Source organism: Bactrocera neohumeralis, chromosome 4 (assembly GCF_024586455.1).
Source record: "Bactrocera neohumeralis isolate Rockhampton chromosome 4, APGP_CSIRO_Bneo_wtdbg2-racon-allhic-juicebox.fasta_v2, whole genome shotgun sequence".
NCBI classification, from domain to species: domain Eukaryota; kingdom Metazoa; phylum Arthropoda; class Insecta; order Diptera; family Tephritidae; genus Bactrocera; species Bactrocera neohumeralis.
In genome coordinates this window covers 33,232,562-33,256,200 of record NC_065921.1, presented here as the reverse complement: position 1 = coordinate 33,256,200, position 23,639 = coordinate 33,232,562, and the positions used below count along the sequence as shown (strand labels likewise).

Here is a 23,639-nt window from a genome sequence, read left to right as displayed (position 1 = left end):
ATTCAAAATTTGATATGAGTTTACATATGGCAAAGATAAGTAAAATTTTGTTAACCAGTGTAATTATTAAAATATACATTGGGTTATATTGTTAGATATAATACCGAATTTCAGTAGAATCTCGTGTATATTTTGCACCAAGGATCACGTGCTCCAAGTTTTATCATGATATCCTAATTATACCCTGGCCATGGTGATTGTAACACCACGAAAGAAAAGTGGGAGACTCTATAAAAAATATACAAACATAAATAATCAGCGTGACGAGCAGAGTCGGAACCGATATCAGACAACTATAGGATATAGCTGCCAAACAAACTGACCGATATAACTCTTGTAGGGAAAACGTTTTTATTTCGTGAAGATAATTTTGCAGAGACAATATTATCCAAGGCATTGCTACAATCTTCGAAGAAACTATACAAGATATGACAACTATAGCATACAGTTGTAATACAAAATGACAACTACAGCATATAGCTGCTATTTAAACTGACCGATCAAATCAAGAAAATTATATTGGTATACCCTTTTGTTATAAAAAATGCTCATGTAAAGGGTAATAGCATTGACAGACGGCAGCGTTAAACCAGATTAATTGCATTTTTCGGGATTAATTCAGGAGTTACCACAGCTCCGTTGCTGAATCCAAAAATAACTCTCAAAATTTTAGGGAGTTTGTGAGATTTTCGTTGGCAACATTGTTAAAAATGGCCAATTTTCATCTATTGTGAATGAAATACAAGCAACCCTGACAGCTGTTTATCAAATTCTCAATATAATATCAATAAAACTTCTATGTTATGATGCAGTTTTAAAAATAATGTGTTGATATGTTTTTGTAATAAAAAATGGTTTGGTAAAAATTGGTCGGCTAACAACCGTAATGTTTATCTTCTACCAATTTTCATTGAAAATATTATAAAAAGGACAATGAGCTGTTTATGAGAGTTTCAAACTCGCATAGCTGCCGTCTGTCATCTACAAATTTGGATCTGATTAAGTGCGCAGTTAATCCGGATTAACGCTGCCGTCTGTCAAGGCTATAAGTTGACGTTTTTCTTGTGTATGCTCAAATTATCGCTTGCACGAATGGACGAGCAGATAACCACCCTAATTTCAACTCGTCTCATCGTCTTAATCAATTCTGTATTTCCATATAGAAACATTTGTGAACAAAACTATTATACTCTGTTGCAACATGTTGCGAGAGAATAAAAAAGAAACTAATAATAATAACTGGGAAGAAAACATTTTTTTGCTGCAAATGCCGTTGCTGTTTTCAATTTACCAGCTTATTTGTCAGATCTCAAATTTATCGAAATTATATGTTATCCGAAATCCTCCACAATTGAAGAATAAAGAATAATAATAATAAAAAATTGAAATACATATCCTTTCAAACTGATAAATGCAATGAATAATATTAATGTTATAGTAATTTACTGGACTGCATAGTTGATAATAACAGTAAATTTATTTAATATACAAATATACATTCCATGATGTATTTCATTTCTGAAAAGTCTTAAGTCAACCGTTGATTGAAATCCCCTATATCCGACCATATAAAAACTTCATATGTATGTACACGGCGCTTCTTATACAATTGAGGAAAGAATGTATGGTTTCTACTTAGAGAAAATAAATAGAAAGAACTAGGATTCCTTGGAAATCTAGCCAAACTACCATAATCCCATTTGTAAGCTACTTCATGATACCGATAATGATGATGATCTTTTTTGTATTGGTCCGGAAATGTGATTCTACGGACTACCTCTACCTATCACAAGTAAAAAACTCAAATTTTCTTTAATAATCGCCTTGCAGTAAGCCAATCTTAATCCTACAATGACAGTTCTACAGTGAAATATCCCATAAGTGGACCCTGGCAGAATCAGCCTTTCTGTCCGGTTAATAAAATTGTTCGCTTAATAAATTGTCCTGAATAAACATAAAAAAATGTAAAAATCCGCAAATGTGCAGATGTGCGCTTAATAGAGCATCCGTTTAATAGAGCTTTCACTGTATTTGATAATTATAAATTATAAAATATTATATATTGTTCCGGAAAAGGAAGAGTTGAAGGAAGTCGCAATCAGCTGCTTATGAACAACCAAATGCAACGCTGTTTTTTGGAAAGCAATATAAAAAGCTTTATCGTACGCTAAATGTATGCAACTTGTTCCGAGTATGCGCATAACGGTGGAGTAATCTATCCGTCAAAAGCTTTTGGAAAGAAGACAACTGCAAGCAAATATAAGCAAAAAGGAAGCAACACTATTGTGTACCCACAAGTATAACAATTCCATACCCACTTACCTGCTCAAAGTTAAAAAGTCGATTTTTCACACGAAAATTTATACGAACGTGAAGTGAATGGATGGCGAAAGTGAAAATAACAGTAGAAAAAGCCAAAGGACTAGGCACAAATAAACACAAACTATATTAACCAATAGTTTGTGCAGCAGTCACAATTTATATAAAATTTAAGTCCGACTCGTTGCACGAAAACAGATACTCATTTGAAAAACTCAACCTTACACACATACCCAGAAGTTAAGACGACTAACATCGATACTCGAACAATTCGAAGGCCTAATTATGTGGTGAAGAGCAACTTTAAACTTTAGGTATACGCGTATATTAGGTTAATCTTATAAGTAAGTAAATCCAGTAAGCGAAACACCGCTATCACACGCACATATGTATATATCATACATACATATTATATACCAACGAGTATATTTGCTAATGTGTACGATTGTCTTTTATCCAGTTAGTGAATTAAAAAGCATGAAAATTGCGAAGTAAGCAGCTCGCTTGGTCGCTCACCCCATTCCGAACGGTGCAACGAACGCGCTGCAACAGTGCATTGAATTGTACGTGGGCGACAATAATCCCTTAAATGCTGGTGCTGATGGCGAACAAATGGTCCTTGTGCATTTCCACACTCACATGGCTGACATTGCTCTCAGGTAAGACGCTGCTCTAAAATTTCCTTAATAATATTAGCTGACATTGATAATATCGGAAATTCCTTAAGTTACCAATTCGGTTCGGATAACAAATCTCAAAGTCCCTCACACGTACACTTTGGATCGGAATACTGAGCCTGATCCCCTGGTGCTGGATTGCGAGTACGAGGTAGAGCCGCGCGAAAAAGGATTCGTATTAAAGTGGTTATTCAACAATCACTCCATTTACCAATGGATACCATCAGTAAAGGGTTTTGCCATGGTAAGAGTTTGCTAGTTGATTTACTAGGGTATTTTCGAAATGTTATCGGTATGTAGTTCGATTTAACACAACACAATTCGATTTACACAAAATTTTACGTATACAAATGTTATGTAGATGTGTATAAAATAGAACGAACAGTTGTTGCTTGTAGTTTAATCTGTAGCGATATGAAATCAGACATTTCAAATTCAATCCCAAATACTTCAAGGGCATAATGAAGTCCAAAATAGACACCAAAATATTCACCATGGAAGGCAGTCCTGGTGTTATAACTATAACGAAACCAGATTGGAATATGACTGGGGAGTACACATGCACCGTACAAACGTTCGAGTCCACAGATAAGAAAAGTGCCCGTCTTCAAATTGTTGGTATGTTTTCATGTTAAAGTCATATTTTTAAGTGATATTCACATGCTATTTCAACAGTTCCTGAGTCCGATTTCGTGTTAGAAACGAAAATGGATGGAGAGCAAAGTGACGTAGATATAATGTGCGCGGTGCAAAATGTATTTCCCCAACCCCAACTTTCTGTAATGTAGGTGAACTCTGAATGCTTACTTTATTTTAGTTATTCAATTCTTCTTTTATGTTACTGTCCTGGTTCTTCGTAGGTTTGATACAAAGATAATAGACTCAGTTCTGACACACACTGATCAGAACTCAAGCGGTCTGTATAGTACGACAGTCAGAACGAGAATTCCGCGGGATAAATTGGAATCGCCTACACCGATCTCGTGTTCATTTTTCCTACTTGGTACCACTTATACTAAGAGGAGAGAAACAATTTTCTATGGTAAGTAGAGGTAAGCTTTTTTTATTACATTCAAGGATCTTTAAAAAGACATATTGAAAAGAAATTGTTAAAGTCTAACCTTCTCGGCACATACACAATGTGCAATTTATGTGCAATTTGTGAAATTGGAATCTAAACACATATACACATATGTATGTATGTATATGTGCACATAAAGAAGTAAATCCACAACATCCATGGAGGCACACCATACATCCACGTTTACCCCAACAAAAATTGTTTACATTGATCGTACAATTGCACATTTCATATATGTATGTATATGTATGCATCTCACACTTGAGCTATAAACGCAGAGCTAGGATATTTATTTAAGATTAATAATTCAAACAATTATTTGATTGGGAAATCATAATAAGTAAAAGTCCATATTAAAAAGTAACAAAAATATATTTTTATAATTTAAATATTTGTAGATTACTTTTAATTACATACTTATAATTAGTTCAATTGATTTAATAAAATTTATATTTAATTATTTGCATAGTTTATAACCCTTATTTACTTTTTACATAATTTTTTTAAGTTATTATAGAAAACAAAAAATTCGCTTGCCTTCAAAAGAAAATAAAAATTGTTTGTCTGCCATGAACTACTTGTGATTTCTTCTCCTGTGCGCAAAAATTTCATTTATTTCGATTAATTTCGCTGGGCTTTAATTAGTGATGAAAAACATGAAATTATGTCCATAGATAGAATCTTTAAAAAATATATTTATACATATTTGTCAATTACAATTAGCAATCACCAAAATCAACCAAAATAGCTTTAGTGATCATCTTACTAGTTTTCAAATTACCACACAGAGATTTTGAAATGGCCTATTTAGACCCTTTCCTTTTTTATAGTTTATTTGACAAATACTGCAAAACAAAAATTTAATCGCTTTGGTATTATTGGGTTAAATATTAGACCTTTATTAAATAAAATGTTCTGCTCCAAGGCTGCTGAACCTTACTTACTTTTACTCATAACTCATTTGTATACCGTGAACAGGGTACATTAAGTTGACAACGTCGAAAACCTTACAAAACATATATAGTACATATGTACGTATTTAAATGATCAGTAAGACGAACGGAAACGATTTAGTCTGTCTGTAGATAAGCGCACTAGTCCCTCAGTTTTTAGATATACTTATGTACATATATCTGAGAAATTTTGCAAACGTTTTTTTCTACTTACTACTCTCTCTCTCTCTCTCTACTCTCTCATTTGTGGACTACTAAAGCACATAGCTGCTATGCAAACTGAAAGATCGAAAGTGATTCTTTCACAAAGTTGGGCATATAGTTATTATTGTCCAAAGCAGTTGTGCATTATTCGCAGAAATTGTTCAGATCGAGTCATTGTAGTTGCAATTGGGCGATGAAAATAAAGCTCTTGTAGGAATCTAATTCATTACATTTACAACATTTTTCAATTTGTCAACAATAAAAAGAAACAAGCGCCCACATGCTTTCTTGTTAAAGCTCACATAGCGAAGCTTGATCAGTAATTCAAAGAGGCAATAAAGAGAAATAAATTATTTATTAAATTTTAATGTTGTTATTATATGATCAGTATTAAAATGATATACTATGTACATATACAGTCTGGTTACTTCTCGAAAAGGTTTAAAATAATGCAATTCTTGCCATCAACGTTAGAACAATATGTAATTAATCTTAAAATTAAAAATAGAAAACACACAACTTTTAAGCATAAAAAACCATAAACGCAAAAAACCCTATTGACAATCCCCTGATACCAGTGGAAGCAATATCCTTATTCGACAGACTTATCAGCATCGTTGTAAAAAGTACGAGGTGTGTTCAAAAAGTATCGCGACAGTTTGCTGACAGTTTTCTTCGATTGCAATTGGGCGTGGTGCATCATGATGCCGCTAATGATGCCGCTAATGATGCCGCAGCCACCGTATTCCCCAGATCTGGCCCCTTGTGACTTTTTCTTGTTCCCTAAACTTAAGAGGCCCATGAAAGGACGCCGTAACGCTTCTCTTGCCGAGATAAAGACGGCATCGAAGGAGGAGCTGAAGAAGATAAAAAAAAAATGATTTTTTGAAGTGCTTCGAAGATTGGAAAAACCGTTGGCACAAGTGTATAATATCTCATGGGTATTACTTTGAAGGGGACAAAATAGATATTCATGAATAAATAAATAATTTTTGAAAAAACACAAAATTCGCGATACTTTTTGAACATACCTCGTATTTATCAATTCTAATACACTTAAACATATGTACATATGTATAAGCGAAATTCTTCTAATTATGCCATATATGTGTGTATATGTAATCGTCTTAATCCCAATATTTTGATTAATAAAAAACATTTGTTTATATGTATATTGACATAAAATAATATATTATACAAGTATGTCGTCAATTTCTTTTGCAGATAAAGCGACAAATATACAACGCAAGTGGACTACAGTTGCCGTAGTAATATCGATTGCATCTTTAACACTGAGCAGTTAGTTTGATAGAACATTTTTGTTCACTTAGAATACTTTTGTTTAGATTTTAATGAAAACTGAATTTTGCGGTATTTTCAAAAGTGCTTATTTTGTAAATGCATGTAAATGTCATAACAAGAAAAATTAAAAATCATATTCATATTTTTATGTATAAGTACAGACGTGTACTGAACATTAATAAATACGAAAACAAAAAACATAGTTTAGATCAAATGGACGTGTTTTTATTCATTAAATAGTATCACCTAAAGAAATTTTAGGATTCATAAACTTAATAAATTAACTAATACGATTTTTTTACTTTTCGAAACGAACTAAACATCTTAATTATTTCTTATATTTAAACGCAGAACAGAGTATGTGTAGATATTATATTAAGTGCCGAACAAATCGCAACACATACTATACATACAAATCGCTTAATTTACTATAGCTGCCATAGAAATCGACCGGGTATGCGAAAGCTTTTTGGAAAGACGGTGCTTCGCGCGTTTACCAGCCGAAAAATTCATGTTGAATTTTGAAAAAAAATACAAAAATTTAAAACGAAATCAACTTTTCAGATTGCCCATTGTTGTGTTGTTCTGGCGTTTAACTAGTAGGCCATAATGGAATCGATAATGCATTAAGTGTGTGACTTCCGACCAATCCCGGCTTCGACCGCAATGTACATTAAAGAGGAGCAGGTGTTCTTGCACAGCTGTAAATTAATCACTTTTATATGTGTGTATTTATGTAATTTAAGTGTATACACTAGAGTGGTTAAAAAAAAAATTTTTTTTTTTCGTTTGGTATTCTGAATAATAATTTCCTAGGCACCTCTAAGAAAGCCTCTCCAAACATGAGTTTTTAATTGTAACGGGAAGGTCCTCCTAAATACAGTTTTCTATTTTTTCTTATTATCAGATAGAAAAATTTATATCTCGCTTCCAACTATTTGAAAAAATATCTTGTTCCTTAGATTTCGTAGGAAATTTACTGCTCTATAAAAATGGTCTCTGATGATTTTTAGATTAAGTTAAGCGTTTGCGAGATATTCATTGTCAAACATCAATGCATATTAAGGTGGATCAAAAAAAAATTTTTTTTTTCGTTTGGTACTCTGAAAAATAGGTTCCTAGACACCACTAAGAAAGCCTATAAGTTTCATCATTCATAATAATTTTTTTTCATTGAGTTATAAAATTCATAAGTAATAAAAAATTTTCCCAAAAATAATCAAACTTCAACTGTTAATATCTTTTAAACGTTTGGGTTTACGAAAAAATCATGATGGACCTTTTTTGTAGAGCATTAAATTTCCTACAAAATCTAAGGAACAAGATATTTTTTCAAGTAGTTGGAAGCGAGATATAAATTTTTCTATCTGATAATAAGAAAAAATAGAAAACTGTTTGTAGGAGGACCTTCCCGTTACAATTAAAAACTCATATTTGGAGAGGCTTTCTTAGAGGTGTCTAGCAACCTATTTTTCCGAGTACCAAACGAAAAAAAAATGTTTTTTGAATCACTCTAATATACACACAACTTCGATACAAAATTGTATTCCGAAAGATTCATTTGAATTTATTTGGAATCTAATTAAAAATAATTTTGAATTAACTTTCTTCGCAACAAATAAACGGATTAACTTCGTAATTTTTTAAACAGTTATCTTCTATTGTTCTTGTTGTTTTTCTAATAATTGAAATACATACATCTTTCTCCCTTAGAGGTCACAGTACATTCAAATCATTTTTGATGCTTACCAAGATTTTCAGTTTATGCGACTTAGTGAGCAACACAAAAACGTAATTCGCCACTTCTCCGGCTTTACAACTGGGCGCTGCTTTCAAAACTGCGGAAGTACAGCTGAATTCGAATGCCAAATATTTTTTTGAACTTTTGAAAATATCCATCACGAGTGTAAAAACTAGCTACGTGAATATGTAAAGCTTCAAGCAAACCCAAAATTGCAACGCGATTTTTTATGGTTGCATGATAAAAAAATCGCGTAATTGACTATTAGGGATTCCCCAAGTTCAGAATTATTTAAGAGCGATGCAAAATAAATTCCAACATTGAAAGCTTTACTGTTCACCTATAAGAGCTTTCTTGGCTTGTTTGCATTTTAGAATAGCCAAAGCCCAAAAAAGTATGTTCACGTTTCTGGGTATTCTCGTTTAAGAGTGTTCACGTTTTCGAGCGTGCGCTGTATGATACTAGTATATAAATTTTTTAATTTTACTCGGAATTTATGCGAATGGGGAAATAAAAATTAGTATATTTTTAGTGAGTGACAACACATTTTTTTATTAAATAAATGGTTAACAGTAAAATAATATTTATTTATACATAGCAACAGTCCGATACTTTCTTTTTGCTGTTGCTTCCCTTTTATTAAACTTTAAATATTTTGAAAAATATTGGCTTTAAAACTAATGTATTTCTGTTCAACTAAGAAAACTCACACAGCACTTTATCAACCTTTTCTTCAAAGGCAATTTTTAAATCTTGCAAAAACGCTGAGAAATTAAGATGTTCTGTAATTCAAAAATTGTAATTCACAAACACCAATAATTGTTCTGAGCATTAGATTAGAAGTTAAATAAAAAAAATAATGAAAAAAAAAATAATATTATGCTCAAACAAAAAATAGAAACAAAATAAATTCATAAACACATTTAAGTTGACCAACCAATTGTATATGAATAATATGGCAACTCTATTATCTAATGCTTTCATTTAATTCAGTTGAGGAATTGTAGATGTCTTGCGACATGAGCAACAATCGGGGTTTTTTTGCACTTCCAGCCGTCACTATGGAAGTTTGTTCTTTCTGCCTAAAAGTATGTAAGTAGACAGTTTTTAAGCTTCCAACGGATGGCACATTTATAGTAAAAGCGTTAACTAAAGTTTTATAAATTCAAAGTGACTGTCTCTCTGCTGAAAAAAGTAAAATATTCATATGGACTAACATAGTTAATGATCTGAAAAAAAAAGTTAGAATACTTGGTAGGAGTTATAGGCAAAACTGAAGGGTTTGGCAAAGTGCACAAGGCCAAGAGATGAAATGAACGTCTCCTCGTACCCGTTCAGTTTGTGCCTGGTGAAAGTAACTCAACCAACGACATCGGTCAAATGGCTTCTGGAGATGCTATCAACTCCTTTGATCAGGATCAATCAACCACGTCCAATACTAAAACGGCAGACAATTCAAATTTTATTAAAGATGGTAATTTTTACATTCCAGCATTATAAGTTTTACACATGCACCCTAGGGGTGCTTACGAAATACTTTTCAATGTACTTATGTATGCATTTTTATGGTTGTGTGTTACACACGGGCGTATTAATAGGAATTCGGTGATTTTAAGCAGAAATATCTAAAATTGCAAAACGAGTATATTCATTTAGAGAATTTATCATCAGATATTATATATAAAAAAAAGTGCGATAATCTAAAAGTAAGCGAGAATGTACGACTAGCAAATTTAATATCTTGGAATGGCATAAAAAATCAATGAGAGTTTTTGGTACCTTGAAACACATGAATACGATGAACAAGAAATCAAATAAATCGGAATATAGTCAAGCCCATATCTATTTGTAGAAAATTCTTTTTATCAAGGTGAAAGTTATTGTTGCAAATACACATTTTAATGAAATTTCTGTTTTAATAATGACAAATTGGTTTACAAACATTAAGTCAATATACACACATTAATATGCATATATATGAACGTTGTGTTCACAACATTAAACACTGTGATAAAATACTTAAAAGTATTCAGAAAACTGTTTTATATTCGCAGATCAAAATATTCAATCTTCAAGTTCAGATGTAAGTACATATTCTTATCTAATTTAAGAAACAAAGTTTTGAAATGTTGTTGCTCTAGATTAATCAACACCGCCAATCTCGATATGGAAACAAAGGAGATAAGGAGCGCAAGATTGGTCATCGGCGCGTTGGAGAAGGCGGGGAGATCACCTATAAAAAAATTCAAACTAGCCAGATAATGGGCTCCATCCAGTTGGGCATTCAACATACGGTAAGCATTGCTTTGAATGGCGGGAATATTTGGCTGCAAATATTTATTGAAACGTAGTTAAATGAAAAATTTTATTCAGGTCGGAAGCCTGGCATCTAAACCGAAACGTGATCTTCTAATGATGGACTTTTTCGAAATTGAAAGTATAACTTTCCCCCCAGAAGGATCAAGCCTTACGCCAGCCCACCACTACAGTGAATTCAGATATAAAATTTATGCGCCTATTGCATTTCGGTATTTTAGGGATTTGTTTGGAATACAACCGGATGATTTTATGGTGAGAAGATTTATATTAATTTAGTTTTATAATTATATTATGCATATATATTTAAGTCCTATATTCCAAAGTCGAACTTTATAGTCACTCCTTTAGGCACAATATTATTAATAATAATATATTAAATACCATTCCAAAAATTTAGATGTCCATGTGCTCAGCACCGTTGAGAGAGTTATCCAACCCTGGTGCTTCTGGTTCAATCTTTTATTTGACGGCTGATGATGAATTCATAATTAAAACTGTTCAACACAAAGAAGGAGAGTTTTTGCAAAAGCTTTTGCCTGGGTAAAACCACTGTAACATAAACAAAGGTCTCTATACAAAGTCTTATCCTATTTATCTTTACTATATATGCAATAGATACTACATGAATTTGAATCAAAATCCGCGTACATTGTTGCCAAAATTTTTTGGTCTTTACTGCCTACAGACAAGTACTAGTAAAAACATTCGATTGGTTGTTATGAACAATCTCTTGCCCTCATCAGTTAAAATGCATTTGAAATATGATTTAAAGGGGTCGACATTCAAGAGAAAAGCTTCAAAAGGGGAACGTTCAAAAAAATCGCCGACTTATAAAGATCTTGATTTTATGGAGCATCATCCAAATGGTCTGTTTTTAGAAGCCGAAACATACAGCGCACTCATCAAAACAATTCAACGCGACTGTACAGTGCTGGAATCATTCAAGATTATGGATTATTCGCTTTTAGTTGGAGTGCATAATTTGGATCAGGCGAGCAAAGAAAAGAAAAGTGAAAGTAAAAAATCAAAAGCTCCCATAGCTGAGGATTCCGATTTTGAAGACAATCCAGATGGGGATGGAGAAGCCGCCGGGGGATCGGAAGGTCGCGACAGGGAATCATCAGTGAGCATGAATCGGAATAAGTAAGTTGACCAAATAAACTTTATGCACATAGGCGTGGGATTACCTTCAATTATGAAAGTTGTATGCATTTGCAAATTTTGTTGAATACTTTATGTTAGAAATCAGGGCTACAACCACTACAAAAATCGATTCGGTTCGGTTCAGTGATTCGAAGCACTCAGAAAATACTTGTACCGATTCAAGGACCGGCTTATGAGTATCTCTAAATCGCGATTTGGTCCGGTTCAAATAGTTTACTTTATATTATTAAAAGCCTTAATAATTGAGATCAAATTCATGTAAAATATATTAAAATGTTATTATTACAAAAATGAGATCAAATCCAAATATGAAGTGGAATTTGTACTTGAAGAAGTGGCATACATGAGATCAATATAGCAATCTGCTAAAGACAGATTCCATGGAGTGAATTTCATTGATTTTCATTTTTGTTGGGAAAATTGTGCATTAATTCTACCGATTTCTAACTATATGCACGATTTTCTTGATTAATCAGTATTGAAATTTATTTAAAGAATGTCTTCTAATAATTCTTCGCCTATACCAGCTCTTAAGTCTGAGAAATAATAAATTTTAAAGTTGAAAGTTCTTTTTCGGTTGACACTTGAGTTACAGGAGCAGCTGGAACAATTTCACCTAAATTCTTTAACTATATCTCGGCATAATTTTGCAGAAATTTTTAAATATGTATGTTTGAAAGGCGTTTAATAGTGTCAAAACAGTGAATCATGACTATGATCGTTTTTCTAACTATTTGGTAAAGTTTCATTTTTATTCGATTGTTCAAGTATAGATTCCAATAAACATTGCATTTTAGAGTTACATTTGAAATTACTAATGAATTTTTTTTCAAATCAGACTCAGCAATCTGATAATAAATTCTGATACATGGCGATCTTAATAAGCGGAAGCTGAAATACTCAAATTAGTGGCTTCACATTTCAAGATTTTTTCAGCTTTTATTTTACTAGAATACCAAGCTAAAAATATATCACTTAAAAACATACATATGTACATACATACATACAAGTGAAGCTAATAAAAGCGTATTAAAAACATATTTTTTCATTGAAAATCAAGCGCGACTATAAGCTGGATTAAGAATTTCACAAGATTTTCTCAATGAGCTGACATTCGTTATTAAACTTGCACTTTTGAAAGAAAAATATTCAATTGTATGTATGTATCTGTACCTGCTTCGAATCGTGCATTCTATAGAACAGATTCTTTACTACGGTTTTCATTTTTCTGTGATTTTATCAACTTCCGTTAAAGGTTTGCATTTTTAAGCACGTCGTCTATTATGTCAATTAAATGTTTTATTGGTATTTTTCATTTCGATCCGAACCGAACCTATTTTCTAAAATTTTTGATATCTTCTTCAATACAATTTGATTCCGCGAATCTAAGTTCTAACAGAATTCCCGTTCTTAAATAATAAATTAAAAATGAATACACGCATAAAAGGCTTTGAATGTAAGACCAAATGCAACGTTCAAGAAAAATGTTTACAACTTTTATTTGCGCCAAAAAAATTGACCGCATACCCGTTTTTTTCTGAATTTTTTTAAAACAAAAATCGAACCTTGTTTGCTCATAAAATAAGATAATATTTGAGATATCATTCAGAAGTTTTGCAAGCGTTATTTTCTTCATAAAATATATAAAGAACAAGTAAAATGCTTTCCGTTAGGAATTAAAAAACAGATTTAAGGTAGAAAATTTTATTTTCAAATTTGAAAAGTATAAACTAAAAATAATGGACACAAAACTTAATTCTGTGAATTTCAAAACATTTAAATGATATTTAATTATGGCTATTAAAAAAAATGCATTAAATAATATATTGGGTTGTCAAAAAAGTCTTGCGGTATTTGTATTGAATTTTTTTTTATTTTTTTTATTTTGAAACTGAAATGAATTTTTGATGACTCATGCCCAGCTCTTGACCGATGCTACGGCTGCTACTATGCCGGTCTCTTTCGACCAATTCAGCGATTTTTTCGCAATTTTCGACGACAGGCCTTTCGGAGCGTGGCGCATCTTCGACCACCTCTACACCAGAACGAAAACGTTGAAACCATCGTTGTGCGATGGAAATGGAAACTGTATCGGGTCCATAAACTGCACAAATTTTATTGGCGGCTTGAGATGCATTTTTGCCTTTATCGTAGTAGTACTGTAAAATATGGCGTATTTTCTCTTTATTTTGCTCCAACTTTGCGACGCTATAACTCACGAACGCCTTAAAAGAAACGACAATCAATTAAACACGTGTTAGCGCTTGAAATGAGCATAGCATGACCCGATGCGACGAATAAAACTAGAACTACGCGCTTTCAGCGCCAACTAGCGAAAATACCGCAAGACTTTTTTGACAACCTATTATTATACTACAAACACACACATGTATATAACTATGGTTGCAACGATTACATATCAATTTTTTTTTTTATTTGTTTAGATCAGCAAATCGGCAACGTTTAGTGGCGCATTCTACAGCAATGGAAAGCATTCAAGCCGAGAGCGAGCCTATAGACGATGAAGACGATGTTCCGTAAGTTTGATTACTTTTATTTTAATGTCCTGGCTATATTATTATTTTTCTCATTTGCTAGACCTGGTGGAATTCCTGCCAGAAGTGAAAAAGGCGAACGTCTCCTTCTCTACATCGGTATAATTGATATATTACAGTCTTACAGATTGAAGAAAAAACTTGAGCATACTTTCAAGAGTATTATACACGATGGGGTAAGAATTTAACATAACAAATCACACATCTAATGGGTAAGCGCATCAGAAAAGCTTTCTTAGCATTTGTAAAATTAGTCATTGTCAAATAACAACATCGTTTCACTTAATCCTTTGTTTTTATACACTGAACCGGGAATATTAAGTTTGCCTCGAAGTTTGATAGCATGAAACTTTGAACGCGTCCTTTTCGCCCTAAGCAGCTGCTTATTCAGACCGCTATAGCCACCACTCTCAAATTTTGCTACCAAATATTCTGTGTCTAGTTTGTAATAGAGCTGTACACTTACAGAGAAAGCGTTTTCTTATTAACTTCCAGCTTGCAGCTACGGCAAATATTGTTATAGGACAGACGCATTTTTAGAGCGTATTCTCCAAAAGGCCATTGCCCCGTTTTAGTTATATAGTAAGTCCTTGGTTCTAGTCTTATCATATTGAACCATATCTGCTTCGTTAACTTGCAATTGATTATTGATTTCCATCTGCGTGTGCTATTTATTTATAGTGAGTATAAAGATCTCTTTTGATCGTTCCCAGCGGAAATGGTATTAACTCCGCTTCGGATTCATTTAAAGAGGCTTTTTGTTTGGCCAACTCGTCTGATTTTTCATTACCGAAAATGTCCCTGTGACCGGGAACCCATATTAATAACTGGTGGAGTTTATTCGCCCGGAAGCTTAAAGCCTTTCTGTAATTGCTAACTGCGGTGGAATTAATTAGTTTCGTCGACAATGACAGCAATGCTGCTTGGCTATCTATGTATATAGTTGCTCTCTGTATCCTCTCGTAGTTATTGAATGGAGCACCATAGGCCCTCTCTATACCTAGTACTTCCGCTTGGCAGATGATGGGCTAGTTTGGTAGTCGAATAGAGAGAGAGGTTTTGAGATAATCGGAGTATACACCCGCACTTACTCCTCAATCCATTTTGGTCCCATCAGTATAGGTAGAGACTACCATCATCCTCTTCTACCAAACCTCTGCTCCACTAACGTCTAGAGGGTATTCTCTCCCGGAAGTGGATATTGAAATCTAACCTTTGTGAGAATATATCATATATATTACTTATGTTTAGCTGGTTCAGGATGGCGCTCTGTCCATAATCTTACCTATTTCAATCTCTAAATTCCTGTATTATTTTAGTAGAGAGTCAATGTGCAGCTGAAGCAGAAGTGTATTGAGTGCATCAGTCGGTCATGACCTTATAACATCGGTAACCCCTGCACAGGCTGCTCTTTGTACTCCTGTTAGTTTCATGATATTATAGTGTTACTTTAGAGGTGGTTACCGTATGTCAGAATGACGGCCGTATACATCTACCTAACAATATTTGGTTTAAGGCCCCAGTAACCTGCAAGTATTCTTTTGCAAGTTTAGTAGGCGCTTATTTGCTCTTTGTTATCTAATCATCAATCGTGTCCTTGCCTCTGCCGCCATGTGACAGAGAACAATAGGCGTGCTTATTTTAATATTATTGAAGGCTCCTTCTATGCCAAGAAAGGCCGCCTTTGTGTATTGTTTGTGACGTAGTGACTTTTCAATAGCATTTATCACTTTGTGCAGAGCGGTTTCTGTTGATCGTCCATTTAAGTGTGCATGTAGTGCATTCGATAACCAAAAGCATTTCCAGAACCATCAACATGAAGGATGAGAAGCTTAAGGGCCTTAAAATCTTTTGAGTTATTGTGTGTTCTTCTGCACGGTTTAGAGAGAAACACCACTTTGACTCTTTGTAAGTTTCGCGGGACTTAAGATAGTTGGATGCTGGCCTAATGTTTTTCTAGCTTTAGAACCCTAGGTTCTTTTAGCTTCTGTCTTTTGATCGCTGATTTAAGTGGTAAAGACCTTTTAATACCGTATTTGCAGGTATGTCAGATTGTGATACACAAGACCTTTTTCTTCAAGATAATACGATTGCCAGCTTTTGGTAATTGTTATTAGCAAGCAAATAATATGCTTTTCATTTAGTTCATTTTACGAATATATTTAATAATTTAAATAACAAAGCAAGTATTAGAACAACGCGATTGCCTTTGTTTTGAACTTCAACTGTCAAAATTTTACCCATGAAGGGTATTATAGCTTCGGTGCAGTCGTTTTTTTCTGTTTTTCTTTATTTAAAACTTTGAGTTGGATTATTGAGTATTTTAAACAATTCTGGATTGAATCCCTAAAAAGACGGTATATTTAATTTGCTTGATGAAACGAATCCAATACTAACGAGGAGTAGCAAGTAAATTATACCAAAGCCGACTTTAGAACATATTAAGCGCTCTATAATTTACTGTACTTGCTTTTATTTTTAGGACACTGTATCAGTGTGCCGGCCATCATTTTATGCTCAAAGATTTCAAACCTTTATGGCCAAAACCGTATTTCGAAAAATACCTTCGTGTAAGTTATTTTTAAAATATTCGTTGAAGAATGTACATAAAAAATAAAATTGCAAATTTTTTTCTGCGATCAAAGTGGATTTACCGGAAATTAAAGGAAATCATAGAAAGTTTCGTACTTTGGTAACCAGTTATATCGGTAAGTTTCTTGAATCATTTTACTTAAAAATGTAAGCAAGGCATATATTTATATGTTTATGCTTTTAAAAAATTGCAGCACTCAAGCACTCTCCTTCAAAAAGGAAAAGTTTATCGAAAGCAATACAGCGTTCTATTGAAAATGAGAGTGAAAATCGCTGTAAGTAAATCCATGTATTAGTCCGTGACAAAATAACTTATACAAACTTTTTCACATAGCGGAATGCGCCGTCGAACATCGCCCAGCGTATCCATCGAACACTTCCGGCACTAAGGCGCACACACAATCCAGTAAGCCGTCAGGTGGACTGAAGTCTTCTGGTACTGATGTACCCACATCGACCACATCGTTCGCTTCCACAACTCCCGTTGTTCCAATGCTTGGTCCTCGATTATCTATTCAACATGCGGGCAGTGGTGCATCAAAGTCTAAGGTCCCTCCACCTGTGCCACCAAGAGGTTCACCCCGGCGGAAGAAGAGTGATGGTCATAACGAAGTCGCACGCGGTGTTTCCAATACAGGTAGATATTCCATCGGCAGCAACAACAAAAAGAATAGCATACAAACAGACATAGTGAACCATTCCGTCAAGAGCTCCTCACTAACAATAGCAACAACATTTAAAACAATAAAACCCACAGAAGAAAAACCACCTAAAGCAAACAACACCTTGCAAGTTATGGAGAAACCACTGCCACGATTCGGTGAGCGACGTTCACCGAGTAATGTACAAGATTGGCTGGAGTTACACGATTTGTTTGACATTGATTTGCCGCCTCCTTTACCACCTCCGCCTAAATTAAACTCACTAGCTACAACTCGCAAGACATCGCGGCCCCTCAGTCCAGAAACAGTGAATTCACCAACGAAAAACCGTACAATATGTCGTTCAATCGCACCCAGCGATTCAATAAAATCTACATACTCCACAGCTCGATCGGAGGTACGTTCGCATAGGTCATATCGGTATAATTTACTTCATCGCGTTGACGTGCTTCAACGCCAAAACAGTATAATGTCGCGATCTGGACGACCGTCGATTGGCTCGATTGTTTACAATTTTCCGCCTATTGAGCCAGATCCACCAGAAATGCCATTCCTACGTCCCACGGAAAACCCGAAAAGTTATCGTCGATCTCAACAAAATAGTAACAAGCATAGAAAAATATTTCAATACGCTGATATGGCTCTTCGTGATGACCGGTTCGAGGTTGAACAGGACGAAAATCTACTGCAGTCGGTTAATGCATTTGTGGAAGTTAGGAAAGAAATAGAATCAAAGTTTAAGTCGCGTAAATCTCGACCACCGCCCGCTATTCCGTCCAATATGCAGAATCAAAACGACAAAGAAGAAACAAACAAGAAAAAAACTCGTTAAAACTGCAATGCAAGGCAAATCATTGGAGGCTCTCATACATAAATACAAACACAAATAGTTTTACATTACTTGCTTGTTCACTCCTCCTTTCCATTCCCAATCCATGCAAATCGGCTCATTGCGTTGTACCCTTTTATCGACTCCTATCTCCTAACCCGGTTTAATTTCCATTGATTAATGCGTTGTTTTCATGTATCGCTAGGCTCAACACCTTCTTGCAGTTCAACGCCTCCACCCGCGTTTGATGATATTTCTGAAGACAGTTCGAATAGAAATAGTTCGTCCTTTGGTAGAAAATCACAATACTCTCACGAGCGTAAAATGAATGTCGGTCCAGCATATCGGGGCTCTCAAAAGGACGATATTGTCAGGTAATCTTAATAAAAATCATAGTTATTCTTGCACTAGTTTAATTTTGAATGCAAAATTTTTATTATTATCACTATGATTGCATTTACATAACTACTGACGAATTACTATGAGTTATATAAACAGTTACGGTCAAAATACATATTTAATAGCGTAATTGTTGCAAGTGTAAATGTAGTTAAGTTCTTTGAGACTCTTGGACGAGAACTAAATATTGACTGCTTTAGACAAAACTCTCAAAATAAACGGTAAAATAAATAAACATAAAGACACATACACCCGCCGTAGCGCATGGAGCAATGTAGTAATTATTTTCAGCAACAAAATATACAATGTTAGTATATTTCCGTATATTTCAATTTTGCAATTTTATAAAAAGAAATTAATTTTTATGGAACTGTTGCACGTATCTAGCAAAACATTTTACAATAAGGATCATAAAATTACTCAAAAATTGCGAAGCGAAAGAAAATAGTCAGCGTAAAATAGCTGAAATTATTTCACCTTTTCAGCCAACCAAACCGCATTCCAGGGCAGGAGAGTCTTGTAAAACGACAGAAATATGTGTGACCTGGTCTACGAAAAGGGAGCTAACGTGCGAAAACAAGTTTTCTGGGAAAAGCTGTTAAAAATAATCGTCAGTTTCTCGTTATCTCATTAATTGTTCTCCTTTTTTTGTGACACCTAAGCCCCCTTTCCGTAGACCAGGTCACATATGTTGAACCTAGGAAAATAATATCAACGCCTAACTAAATTTGCAATAGTTTTCTCTTACTATTCGGCGCAGATTCTTAGTTAAACAAATTTTTATTGCAGATCATGTCAATAAGTCGAAATTCGGACTTAGGGACCTATAGAAACCAAGACTTATTGTTAGCAAAATCTCACAAAGGTTATTCGAAAAGTGGCAAAGAGTGTCTTAGTCGAACGAAAAGGCAACCAATTTAGTGGGAAATATTGGGAAGAACTTTCTAAGACTTTTTAAAAATTTGCTTATATAATCAGCGATTTAAAACCTGCAGGTAAATGCATTATAGTGTAGACGTGTATTTCTTGGCCTGGAATGGGCCAATATTTTCTATTAAAGAAAATATGGGCAAATACTTTTACGTGCAAATAATTGAAGAGATTATGCTACCTTTTACTAAGTTGTAAATACGTTTCAAATGGATATATCAGCAAGATAATACCTCAAAATTCCTTGTGGTCTAGCAAAAAATTATTCTTCGGACAATGGAGTTAAAATGATCTGTTGGTTTGCGCAATCACCAGAATTAATTGCACTTAACCTGTAGAAATTTTGTTGAAATTAGACAAGGTAGGAAATTAGTCCATCGAAAACATAAAAAACAATGCACGTAATTGCGAATATATGATATTTTACCAAATATTAATTATAAAATTTCTTTTAAACATAATTTCTTAGTTTAAAAATCTGTGTTGATTTGATTCTTTTTCCGTATACAAATGAGGTCAAATTTCATTAACAATAAAAACGATTTTTGTCAATCACGCCACAAACAAAAATTCTCCAACTTTACCTTAGATTACTAACCTTAACAAGAATACTTTCGAAATTTCATGATTTCTTCTAACCTTTCTCCAGCAATCGTGTTTTGATAAAACATTATTCCTAACTGAAAAAATAACCTTGATGTAGAGCAATGACTTTAGAAGTGTTATGCCAAATTTCTGAAGGCCAATGCGTTAACAAATTAATATTTTTAAGGCCGTAAAGTCATACATTCTTTCATTGTTGACTTGTAAACTATGTAATATATGTATACAATATAATTAATTGGCTTCATGGGTATCTTAGGTGCTGAGCCCAGCCTCTCTTCCTATTTATTTATTCATACATATATAATACTATATATTGCTGCAAATGCAGGGTCGTATTTTTATGAAAAAGTACCATCGGAGATCATTGGCTTTGGAGAAAAGACGTGGGTTAGAGAAACTTTTTAACTTTAGTCGGACATCGGACAATTATTTCAGTAGTTTTTCAAAATACATACATATGTTTTGTTGTAAAATAGTAAATTTTTTTCATATAGTGATGTGCATTATATTATTTCGCACTTCATTTGTTTGGTTAGTTTTAGAAAGCTCATACGAAAGCGCACCTTTACAACATCATTTATTTTATGTACAATTTTAGCATTTCTGAAATACACTTAGACACATATTTGGCTGTAGATACTTCATCCAGTAGTCAATATGGATCTCGTGGAGGATTGGCGTGGACACCACCAGCTTCTGGAGAGGGGTCAACACCGACTTGGACAGAAGGAACCCCAAGCTTTACAGATTCCAGCTCCAGTGGTGATATTGGTAAGCGACATACACTAAGTTAGATGAATATTTCTGTTGATATTTGTTTTCAATTTCTTGACAGAGAACTTCTCCCCAATTAACACATCAAAAATTGACCGACATAAAGCAACTGTGGAAGACACACTAAACTCCCTTTCATCGGAAATGATTCGATGTTAGTTTACACATACTCACATTAATCATACTTTATATAAATTACTATACCTTCTCCATCCATTACCTTCAGATTAACTAAATAAGTAATTCTGGACTGAAGGACTTTTACATTTGTGACAAATAACCACAAGGAGAAACAACACTCGCGCGTGGGATTGTATACCAACAGAAGTGCTTATGTAGAGCTAACCAATTCTTTAAAGAACATACGCAATGAGTATTTGAAGTCTTATAAATATTATTATTAAGGTTTACCAACCTTACACTTCAAGGATGCCAGTGATTACAAAATAAGTTCATAGCAGTACTACATACAAACTTACACACACATATATAAATATATGCTAAAATCCTAAATACAAATATATAATACAAATTGTGAACTGACGCGGATAGGGTTAAAATGTTTAAAACGCATATACACACAAATAATAAAGACACTAATACTTATTACCCGTTCGTAAGTCCATATGTGCTACATCTTGCGTAACTCCCCTAATCTTCCGCACTATTATTTTTTATCAATTTGTCTACTCTGCCCTTTCCTCTTGAAAAGTAAGCAACCGCCTCTAATGTATAGATAAATGGAAATGCAATAACATTGAACTGATTTTGTATTAGAGCAATTCGTTTGTGTGTACATGCATACATATGTAGATGCATATCCCAATAAAACTCCACAATTGAGACTCCATTTCATTGAAAGAGTTAGCATGTAAACTAACATACATATAAACACCATACAACATATCCGTAAGGACGGCATGAACGATCCAAATACACAAGAGTTTCGGTTGTATTTGTTAATATGACCTTAAGGAACTCATAGAAACTTTAACAGAAATTTCTGCTTGAGTTATTGGTTAGTTAACTAGTAACTTAACCGATATTTGTATTGCTATGATGGATAGGTATATGTATGTATGTACATTCACAAATGTAATGCTCTTATACAGAATTGTTTAAACAAATATGTATGTACATAAATACATCAAAATCTTCACATATATGTAGTTCATATATACTATATGTAAATGTATATATATATCATACAATATAGTCATAATATCTAAGAAAACAATATGCTAAATACCTACAAAACTAAATTCAGTTAACAGCTTAAAATTCTATATATACTTGATCATACATATGTATATCCTGTTTAAACATTATATATATATTTAACTATTTTGGATTCTCTAAAGGTAACAAAACATACATACATATGAATAAAGCGTACATTAAACGAGCAATACATACATACAAACAAACTTAATACATGCCCAAAAAATGGAAAGGTTAATGAATACATTATGATCAATAACTTAAAGTTCATTATACAAGCATTGTACAAGTATTGTATTTCTTTTAATTGACTTATCAATGTGTATACAAAAATTGTCGAATTCATTATTGCGTTAAAATATCCTACTTAATACTTAATAAATTAGCTATTGTTACAAATATATAAGTATTTACAAAGATGTATGTACATATATGCCTAAATTATAAATATTTATTATTAAGAGTTTGAAAATGTTTAATTATCTTATTAAAGTAAATTGAATCCAAACTAAAGTTCAGCAATTAGAATTACTCTAAGTGGATTCGTTCATAACCATAACCGTATTGCGCTTTGCATTAGTCCAATTCTAGCATTTTGCTAATTTAACATGTAACCCCCTGAAAGTGACAACCCCAGGACTCCAGTTATATTTAATATAACATATGTACATATGTATACTTAGGGTTTTCATCATTTCACTTTAAAAGTAAGTGAAGAGAAATTTTCAGAAAAAGTGCCGTATAAATTTTCTGTTATAATCGTATTGCCGTGATTGATTTACATACATAGATAGGTTTGGAAAAAGCGTAAGTGAAATTTATCAGCTTCTCAAAAAACATAATGTAATTCAAGAAGTTTGTTCTATTGATGGGGTTTCACAAGCGTCTGCAGTTGATGAAAGAAAGGGAAGTGGTCGTCCCCGCGTGGTGCGAACCCATTAAACCATAAAAACTGTTCGCGAACGCATTCACAGAAATCCCCTCAGAAAAAAAAAAAAATGTGAAGAAAAATGGGTATAATGGGCCTCCCAATCATCTTCTGACATTGCGCTTGAAGTAGGTTAGGCTCAACAGACGGTTTTTTCAGTGGCACGGGGTCAACGGTCCTGATAGCTTCTTTTTTACAGATAAAAACATGGTCACTGTTTAAGAAATTTTTAATAAGCAAGACAACAAAATCTGCGCAATGACTTACAAAAACTAAAAAAATGTAAAAGGGTTAAAACTGGGGCAAAAGAGTATTAGTAGGATATTTTAGAAGGCGTAGCAAAGCTGTTAAGCAATTTTATTTTCGATGGAGAGCATTGGATC

The 23,639-nt window shown here is 33.6% G+C and overlaps 2 protein-coding genes and 2 long non-coding RNA genes across 6 annotated transcripts; 2 read left to right on the top strand and 2 right to left on the bottom strand.

Annotated features, from left to right (window-relative positions):
- Window positions 1–1,979: 1,979 nt before the first annotated feature.
- On the bottom strand, window positions 1,980–2,420 carry LOC126755054 (uncharacterized). The gene is made up of 2 exons (XR_007666447.1): window positions 2,323–2,420; window positions 1,980–2,247 (listed from the first exon to the last, which is right to left on the bottom strand). It is a non-coding gene; the product is annotated as an uncharacterized LOC126755054 (long non-coding RNA).
- On the top strand, window positions 2,267–6,750 carry LOC126755047 (uncharacterized). Of its 2 annotated transcripts, none has more exons than XM_050467328.1 (7): window positions 2,267–2,663; window positions 2,780–2,978; window positions 3,047–3,240; window positions 3,452–3,614; window positions 3,672–3,780; window positions 3,857–4,048; window positions 6,459–6,750. In XM_050467328.1, the coding sequence occupies exons 2-6, from the start codon at window positions 2,909–2,911 to the stop codon at window positions 4,044–4,046; spliced, it is 726 nt and encodes a 241-aa protein (XP_050323285.1). In that variant the 5' UTR covers window positions 2,267–2,663; window positions 2,780–2,908; the 3' UTR covers window positions 4,047–4,048; window positions 6,459–6,750. The 2 variants fall into 2 exon arrangements, with proteins under 2 accessions (XP_050323285.1, XP_050323284.1); XM_050467327.1 differs by having other exon boundaries at window positions 2,269–2,663; window positions 3,857–4,038.
- LOC126755056 (uncharacterized) lies at window positions 6,560–8,518 on the bottom strand. Its single transcript, XR_007666449.1, has 2 exons — window positions 8,286–8,518; window positions 6,560–7,237 (listed from the first exon to the last, which is right to left on the bottom strand). It is a non-coding gene; the product is annotated as an uncharacterized LOC126755056 (long non-coding RNA).
- Window positions 8,519–9,355: 837 nt separating this feature from the next.
- On the top strand, window positions 9,356–22,841 carry LOC126755033 (phosphatidylinositol 4-phosphate 5-kinase type-1 alpha). Of its 2 annotated transcripts, XM_050467302.1 has the most exons (16): window positions 9,358–9,751; window positions 10,332–10,360; window positions 10,419–10,571; window positions 10,651–10,848; window positions 10,994–11,136; window positions 11,212–11,739; window positions 14,205–14,297; window positions 14,359–14,491; window positions 16,798–16,885; window positions 16,961–17,023; window positions 17,102–17,182; window positions 17,242–17,544; window positions 18,604–18,772; window positions 20,932–21,104; window positions 21,169–21,261; window positions 21,334–22,841. In XM_050467302.1, the coding sequence occupies exons 1-16, from the start codon at window positions 9,658–9,660 to the stop codon at window positions 21,336–21,338; spliced, it is 2,346 nt and encodes a 781-aa protein (XP_050323259.1). In that variant the 5' UTR covers window positions 9,358–9,657; the 3' UTR covers window positions 21,339–22,841. The 2 variants fall into 2 exon arrangements, with proteins under 2 accessions (XP_050323261.1, XP_050323259.1); XM_050467304.1 differs by lacking the exons at window positions 21,169–21,261; window positions 21,334–22,841 and having other exon boundaries at window positions 9,356–9,751; window positions 20,970–21,074.
- The last annotated feature ends 798 nt before the right edge of the window (window positions 22,842–23,639 follow it).